The 9183-nt window shown below is 37.0% G+C and overlaps 1 protein-coding gene across 2 annotated transcripts in view; it reads right to left on the bottom strand.

Annotated features, from left to right (window-relative positions):
- The window catches only part of Hmgcll1 (3-hydroxymethyl-3-methylglutaryl-CoA lyase like 1), a 127423-nt gene that overhangs the window by 45076 nt on the left and 73164 nt on the right, over window positions 1-9183 (bottom strand). For both annotated transcript variants that reach the window (XM_021207104.2, XM_029543829.1), the window contains exons 6-7: window positions 8166-8229; window positions 4662-4850 (exon numbers count right to left, since the gene is read on the bottom strand). In XM_021207104.2, coding sequence (XP_021062763.1) covers window positions 4662-4850; window positions 8166-8229 — 253 coding nt within the window. The remainder of the gene's footprint in view (window positions 1-4661; window positions 4851-8165; window positions 8230-9183) is intronic.

Below are 9183 nucleotides of genomic sequence, written 5' to 3'. Positions count from 1 at the left end.
CCTGGCTGTCCTGGAACTCACTCTGTAGACCAGGCTGGCCTCGAACTCAGAAATTCACCTGCCTCTGCCTCCCAAGTGCTGGGATTAAAGGCATTCGCCACCACGCACGGTTTTTGTTTTGTTTTGTTTTGTTTTTTAATAATGGAATATCTTTGTTTCTCCTTCCATTTTTTCAAGTTAATTTTCTGGGTACAGCAATGGTGATTGGAAGCCTTGATATACAATAATCTCTTTTTCTTTGCCTGAAAGTTTCTGCTGATGGATTCCTCACAACAGCACTTGTGTCTCACAGCTTCCTATACTTTCCCTCTCTGCTGCACACTTAGAAGTTTAACAGTAAGACAATACGGAGGAGGCTCTCTGGGTCTTTTTTACTTGGGGTTCTATATCTGTCCTTTACTTAAATGTCCCCCTAAGGAAATTTCCTGCTCTTTGGCGGTAACTTTCTACCTCTCTATGATATGTAGCTGCTCTGTCCCCTCCTCCTCATCTTCTCTCTTTCTTTCTTTCTTTTCCTGTAATGTGGGGTCTTCTTTGGTGCAAAGGAGACTTCTCACTCACTATCGTACCCCAGCAATCCCCGCATTCTTTTCTTGCTGGTACATCTATTTTACTTAGCTGTTTTAAATGTATCAAATAAGTGAACAATACCTAATGCATGCAATTACAAAATATATTTGCTGCCCAATGCTCTGAACTATGGCTCTACTCATAAATAAGATACATGCTAAATGTTAATATGGTTGGCTAAGGCAGTAATTGCAGTGACTGTTATGAGTTTGCCAACCAACTGCACCATTATCAAGGAATTCTTCTGGAAATTCTGTGACTTGTCTCAATTTTGCACAATTACACCCTTTGTAACAAGTATGAAGTGAAAAAGAGAAAGGCTTGGCTAGGTAGTTGTGGAAATTGTTTTAAATCCTCTTTGAAAACCACATAAACCAATTACATTAAGAAAAACTTGTAGTTTGGTGGCATTTTAACATGGTTAGCATATTCATATAAAACCATGAATGCTTTTGATGTAAAAATTAGGTTAATAATTTAGTCTTTCTAAAAGAGAATAATAAACATATGGAAAGCATTATAAGGAAAGGCACACTAGCTAGAGGTCTATTAAATTTAAGGGGAAAAAAGCATGTAGTATTTCTTCATGAGAAATGTTGGGCTTTCTGCTTTGTCTCTATGCTAGCAATTAGCATGGATCTGCTATTTGTAGCATTGGGTCTTATTTGTTTTACCCTGCTTTACCTAATTATGAAGGCTCAAAACATTTTAATGGAGAAAAATGAGCAATTGTTTTATATTAAGTAGATTAACCAATTTGTTAAACTGGTGTTTTATTTGGGGACTTGGGGAATATGAAACAGGGTAAAACTCGGCTTTTGCATAAACTTGAAGACAAGTCTGCAGGGTCATGTATGTTTCTCCCATGAATAAACTGTTGTACACTTTATCATCTCATTCTCTTGGTTTGTTGCTTTTGGGTAGGCATAAATATCCCACACTTACATCTATAATCAGAATATTTTCTCTACATTAAAAATATCTGATAATTATGAATTATCGATGTCCACATACCCATGTGGTCCTATCAGTTACATGTTTAAGTAATTAAAAAAAAAAAAAAAAACAAGCAACAAAACCTGAAAATCCAAGAAAGGTCCCTCTACCAGCTGACTGGATGTGCTTTCCAGACTGAGGGGGACATTTTGTTTATAACTCCCATTTGTTTCCTACCACTGCAGCCAAGTTTCTACTTATTACATGTCTCCTTGCCTTAATAATAACTTCTAGTTTGGAACACTGCAAACTGTTTCTCCTCCTCTAAATGAAAGCAAATGATATCTACTCTACATACATCACAAATTTTACTAGAAACCACTTCAAAGATTCCATTAAAATGCAGTGTAGCCCCTGCTTCCTGAAGCCAAGGTTAGCCATGTTACTAATGAAGCTGGGCTCTCTCGTTTCCCCTACACTGAAACATTAAGGGGGTTTTGTCCAAGATTCTTGTTATCTACATTTAAACCTGCTTGTTTTACTGTTGTTACTGCAATTTCTATTAAAAGGCAGGATTAGAATGGTCTCTGGCAGACTTCTCTTTATCCAGGACTGTTAGAGACTAGGACCCACATGTGTCTACAGCGACATTCCAAAGCCAAACCTGGCTGTCTTCAAGGAATTTAAAATTATAAGAGACTTAAAGATTGTCTGAAATATGTATAGTTTCTAGAAAGTGGGAGCATATGTGTCTTCCTTCAGTTGTTAATATCTTACCAAACTATAGGCAATCCAAAGCCAGACTGACTTGTACAGAAGAAGGGACTGTCTAAGATTGTGAAGCAAAAGTGTCCTTTGCCTGCCTCTGCTTTGGACCATTTTTCTCAATTGTCCATTTACAGTGGGCTCTCAGTCCTCACAACATGTTTTCAAATACACAAGTTGTTGTGACACTTTTTACCCATGTGCTTATGCAGAAAACCATAAATGAACTCTTAGATAATTCGGAGCTGGAAGAATACCCCTGCTTTCTCAGGCCATCCTGCCTCCCTCCTGCCTTCTGCCTGCCATATTGTACAAAGAGAATGTATATAAAGGAAAAGATACAACAGAAAATATAATCACAGGTCCTTAGTTTTTTATTAACTACCAAAGGAGCCAATAAAGACTATAATAATCACCTCTTCCCTAACACACACACACACACACACACACACACACACACACACACACACACTTTGCAAAAAGCTTAGCTTAAATTTAAAAATAGCATTCCTTCAGAATAGACATATTATTTGAAAAGACAAGTCCTACTGATCCACAGCTGTCTTAAAGTAATTCATTTGGTTTGTCTTTCAAATTCAATGTAAAGCCAAACTTTAAACTCACATGAGTGCTATGAAATATGAAATTTTATGATATGTAAATAAATATTTTCTATTTATTATTTGTTTATACTCAATGTCATGAAAAATAAGCATGCTTATCTTCCTTACATGGGGATGAAATCTGTTGTTGTTGCTGTTGTTGTTGTTATTGTATACCCTTTGATTGAGAGTTGGTCTCTTGAGTAGTCCTGGCTGCATACAGATTTTTTTCATGTTCCAAACTTACACAGGTCCCCAGTACAGGATTCCAATGTTCCCCTAGGTTTCAGTGCTTATCTATGAATGGGAAGGATGCCACTCAAGTTTCACCTCATCTCTCCAAGCAATTTATCTCAGTAATTTTTTTTATCTTCTGGAGCACATACACTCCTTACTGGGAATTATCCCTTCTTATTCTGTTAATTTTGACAAGTACAAACATTTATTATGGCATCCTGAGAAGTGCATTGGGAATAAGTTGCATCACTGTACATCATACAATGTAAGCATACAAACCCAGAGTGGATTTCTCTGCGTGGCCTCTTGATTCCATAAATTGATTTTTTAAAAAGTAGAAGGTTGCACGGATCCTTGGTGCATTTTCTTAATACGCATCAAAAGAGAAGTAAAACAACAGCTGGTACAGGGAGGACCTTAGACATGTGCTCTAGAACACCTAATGTGAAAGGGCGAAGCCAGACACGGAACCCAGAGGTCATGCCCACTACTCCATTGCCCTTGAAACCAGACTTCCTAGGAAGGAAAACTTTTAAAGTTCCTAAAATATCCTAAAATATCATGAGATAATCTTTTTTTCTTCTTGAATATATAATACAAGTCAAAATAAGCTCTTTCCTCTGTTTCTAAACTTCTGCCAACAACTGTACACTTTGAAACTGTAATATTAAGCTTTATAAACTGAAAAGCTGTGATAGTATTATCTTTAATTGTCAAAATTTTAACTGTTAAGATATCAAATTAATTCATTTTTCATAAGACTAAGAATATTTTGAAATAAAATTATTTAAATTTGCTCTTTAGATAAATACACTTAGAATAGCATATAACTTGGTGATTCCTAATACTCTAACATTATAGATAGCTTTCTTTAACATATAATGGAATCATTTGATTAACATAAACAATGGTTCTATTAAATGTGAGTTTGTGGGATCAGTGGTGGAGAGTTTGCCTAGCAGGTTTAAGGCCCGAGGGTCAATTCCTATGTGTGAATGCACATACACACACACACACACACACACACACACACACACACACACACACAAAGTGAGGTTTCAAACATTAAAAAAATCAATAAAATAGTCTATATTCCTACTCCATACATATTCATTGTAGAGCAATCAAACTAAAAAAAAAGATAATTCATTTCATGATCACAACAGTACATGCTACTGTTTGCTCTCTTTATTTCTCAACATATTATAATATTCAACTCTGTTAAGCTTTATAGTTAAAGTATATAGGCATTGAAATTAGAAGCCATAGATCTAATAGAATTGATACTTTAAAAATAAAAAACCAACAACTTGATCAAATCACACAAATAGCAATGACCTCCATTTCCCTAAAAAATTGTCTAGCATTTGTAAATATTTCATGTGAGTATGCTATGTTTAAACATATTCATAGAATCTCAACATAAACTATAAAATATATATTGTTCAAGCATTGCAATTGCATTTGATAAATTTATCTCACTGAAATGCTTAACATGCTCATGTCACAAGTATGCACAGCTATAGCATAGCACACTGAGACTACAAATACCTGAAGAGCTGTTAGGATATTTGCAAGGGCTTGTCCATACGTGTCATGGCAATGAACAGCAAGAGCCCCTGGAGGGATTTCTTTCATGACACTTTCCAACATCATCTTCATGCTTCCTGGAGTACCAACTCCAATCGTGTCTCCCAAAGAGATTTCATAGCAGCCCATACCATACAATCTCTTTGAAACCTGTTGAAAGACAAACCCCTGGTAAGGCAATGAGAATAAGAAGCCACCAACCCTCTGACTCTTAAGTAATCACCATCTGGAGTTTAAAATCACAACTATAATGAGTTTGTCTGTGGAAAACATATGCTTTATTTTTTCTTGGTCCTCCTTTATTGTAAATTGTAAGCCCCATTTTGGTTGAAATTGCCATTATTATCTTGTATGTTCAAGTTTGTCTTAGAGTCCTACCTACTTCATATATACACACCCTTCCATCTATCTGTTCAAGAGCAAGCTGTAGTACCACAGAGATGAGGTTAATATGTCTCAACTTTAACTGAACAGAAGAACTGAAGGTCTACTTTGGAAGTAGTGTTTCTTTGGGCATTATATCAGAGGCCAAGAGACATCGGCAGTAACTTCAGCTCTGTCACTAAGTAGCTTAGCCATTGGAAGAATCACTTAACATTCCTATCTTAAATGTTCTGTCTTGTGAGTGAAGGGATGCATGCAAGGTAAATGCCAAGTTTCCATCAAGCCTAATGACCAACGCCACAATGAAAGAGTGATGTGCCATTATGAGGACAGCATGTGATTTTACAGGGGATTCTGGAATCAAACAAGTATGGATTGACTATTAGCTCTTACCCAGACATGATCTGGGTTGATCATGAGGTTACTCTTATTACTCTAATTTGTTGAATAAAGACAACAAACTGTCCTCGTCGTTTTTTCTTTTCTTTTCTTTTCTTTTCTTTTCTTTTCTTTTCTTTTCTTTTCTTTTCTTTTCTTTTCTTTTCTTTTCTTTTCTTTTCTTTTTTTGGAATGCTTTCTAGAGCCTTGACAGTTTACTTTCAAAACCTGACAATGTTAAGAGTGTGCTTGACTGCAAAAATGTAATAAATAAAAGATACGTTTTTCATTAACTTGTTCATTCAACTTATACTTGTCCAGGGCCACATTATCCCAGGCACTGTATTAGGCAAGAAAGCAAATTTGAGATGGCTCTTGTAATCTTGGATACAAACGAGGACCAAGTTTTGCCAGTATCACAGAGATATGCACAAATGGAGCTAAAATAAGACTTTGGTACATATGCAGCTAGAGACACGAGCTCTGGGGGTACTGGTTAGTTCATATTGTGGTTCCACCTATAGGGTTGCAGACCCCTTCAGCTCCTCGGGTACTTTCTCTAGCTCCTCCATTGGGGGCCCTGTGTTCCATCCAATAGATGACTGTGAGCATCAACTTCTGTATTTGCCAGGCACTGGCATAGCCTCACACGAGACAGCTATATCAGGGTCCTTTCAGCGAAATCTTGCTGGCATATGCAATAGTGTCTGGGTTTGGTGGCTGATTATGGGATGGATCCCCAGGTGGGGTAGTCTCTGGATGGTCCATCCCAGAGCTCGTGTCTCTAGCTGCATATGTAGCAGAAGATGGCCTAGTCGGCCATCATTGGGAAGAGAGGCCCCTTGGTCTTGCAAACTTTATATACCCCAGTACAGGGGAATGCCAGGGCCAAGAAATGGGAGTGGGTGGGTAGGGGAGCAGGGCAGGGGGAGGGTACAGGGAACTTTCTGGATAGCATTTGAAATGTAAATAAAGAAAATATCTAATAAAAAATATTTTGACCTCAACCTAGAAAAAAATAAAAAAAAACGAAAAAACAAAACAAAACAAAACAAAACAAAAATAAGACTTTGGACAAAGAAACAAGTTCTACATTATGTACTAGTGGACACTGGACACCAGCCCAGGGCTGTCAAGCAGGAGGCTGTAAGTGCCTGGAGATAAAGTAAACTTGAAAGGGGTGAGAGAGAGTATGTACACACAAAGATCAAGGGGTTCCAAGCCACTGATGTGAGGAAGGCAGGATGCATCCGAGGGCAAGAAAAAAAAAAATCAAATGGACGAGAGAGGGCCACAGCAAGGGAAGAACAGGAGCATAGAGTATGCAAAGGGTGAGAGGCTGCAAAAGCAATCAGCTTCTAGCGGTTACTTCAGAAAGAAAAGAATGAATTCACAAAACGTATTATGCCAGCACAAAGGACTCTGCAGCAAGGTTGCTGACTGTGAATTTGTCACACTTCTAACCTGTCTGTAAGGCTTCCGCAGCACTCTCATCGCTATAATGTTAAAGGGGGGGGGGGGGGGATTTCTGAGTTCCAGGCCTGTCTTGAAAAAAAAAAAAAGAAAAGAAAAGAAAAAAAATTAAAGTGGGGGGGGGGGGGGGGGGGGAGAGCAGGAGGCAGAGGAGGAAGAGGAAGGAGAGCGCATCTCTTCCATGCTAGAACACTGCAGCAGACAGACAAAAGTCTGGCATCTGCAAGAAACAGACACAGGTCTTGGGTAGTCCAAAGTCAAGCACTTTGAAGATATTCATTAAAGAGAATATTTAGTGGTCCATGCAGATTCAAAACAAAGCCTGGGGTGTGAGTAAAGCAATGTAAAACCTAAGTTTCATCGTTTCCTAGTGCATTTGCCTCCGTAAGCAAGGGGCTTTTAATATAAGAGATAATGAGATAGCCTTCTTTAGAAAAGTCTTCAGTGAGCTTTAGAAGTTCAGGTGAAAGTTCAAAAGAAGAATGTATTCAGCTGAACTGTAATTGATCTACATAACTTGAGGTTTTCTAATAATATCGCATTACTGATTCAGTGCTATATTACAAATTCATGAAAATGTAGAACCCTAGCAAAAGTTTACTTTAATATAATTCGTCTACAAATAAGTTTCTGAACTAATTCCCTAAGAAGAGTATTTGGTATTCATTAGGATGAACTAATGGTAAAGAGAGAATTAGAATAAGCATATTCAATAATCCAGTAGACAGATTCAATAATCCACTAAGCAGATTTTTAATGACTATAATCTACTGTCATAAATTTCTGTCATAACAACTTAGCATTGTAATGAAAAATCACAGATGAGCAGAAACCCTGAAACACATACTCTGATGTTGGTACTAAAGGATGAAGGAGAAAGAGCTGCCTACATGTGTGTGCACAACTGTCTGCACTGTGATCGGGAGTGTGAAAGCATTCCTTTGGTTAAGGTCATGTACAAGCACCAGATGGAAGCTTTTATTCTTTCTGCCTTTAAGCATCCAAATTATAAGGCTCAATTATCACTTGCCTTTAGGAAGGGATAGCCAATAGGCGTATGTTCAAAGAAATGACTGGTTAAGTAACCAAACCCATGTTCAGTGAAAATTTCCCAGCCATGGTTCTCATTAGTCCTTGCTACTGAAATTAAATAAATAATAAATAAAACTGTCTTAATGTACAAATAATACCCTTTTATCAGTAACCATAAAGACTAGAGATGTGTCTTACTTCTGTGACTTTTTGTGGTGCGATGCTTCCTTCATATGGGCAGCCCAGGGCACAGGACACGTACCTATATTGAAAAAATACAGAGCAAAATGGTCTGTCAATCATATCCAAATTGCAATTTTAAAAACGAATAACCAAAAAAATACACCAAGCAAAATTATTTTACACTTTCATTTTATCCTTCAACTAAACAAAAATGGTCAAGGAGCATTTAAAGGTAATTCAACTTTTTCATCTATCAAACAATTATAATTTGATATTATTTGATAATAATGACTAAAGAACATTATATGAATATGTCTGTTCTATAGCAGCAGTTTTCAACTTGTGAGTCACAACCCCTCTGGGTTGTTGAACAAACCTTTTACAAGTTTCAACTGAGACTATGCAATATATCAAATACTTATATCAGAATTTATAACAATATCAAAATTACAGTTATGAAGTAGTAACAAAAATAATTTTGTGGTTCATGGTCATTACAACATGAGGAACTATATTAAAGGGCTGCAGTGTTAGGAAGGTTGAGAACCAATGTACTATAGCACCATATGAATACCTGAAGCATTAGTGAAATGTACATTTTTATTTAGACAGTTATAAATTCAATGTTTAAATAACCAAGTCTTTAGAATTATATAGAACTGGCATGCAAAAATGAAGTTTCTCTCCACATAGCTATTTGGATTCTATTTCATTTCCATTTAAAGATGGTGATTCCTTTCCATAAGAAATTATCAAGCTTCTGACAAATCTATTGAAATTATTTAAAGTTTATCTCTGATCCCACTTCATTGAGCCAGGTGCTGATGGCGCAAGCCTTTAATCCCAGCACTCAGGAGACAGAGGCAGGTGGATCTCTGTGAGTTTGAGGCCAACATGGTCTACATAGTGAGTTCCAGAACAGATAGGGCCACAAGGAAAAAAAATTGTCTCAAAAAAAAGCAAATAAATAGATAGGTAGGTAGGTAGGTAGGTAGGTAGGTAGGTATATAAATGCTAGAAAGAAAGAAAGAAA

The sequence above is a fragment of the Mus pahari genome, chromosome 10 (assembly GCF_900095145.1).
Source record: "Mus pahari chromosome 10, PAHARI_EIJ_v1.1, whole genome shotgun sequence".
NCBI lineage: Eukaryota > Metazoa > Chordata > Mammalia > Rodentia > Muridae > Mus > Mus pahari.
This window is presented reverse-complemented; position numbering and strand designations above follow the sequence as displayed.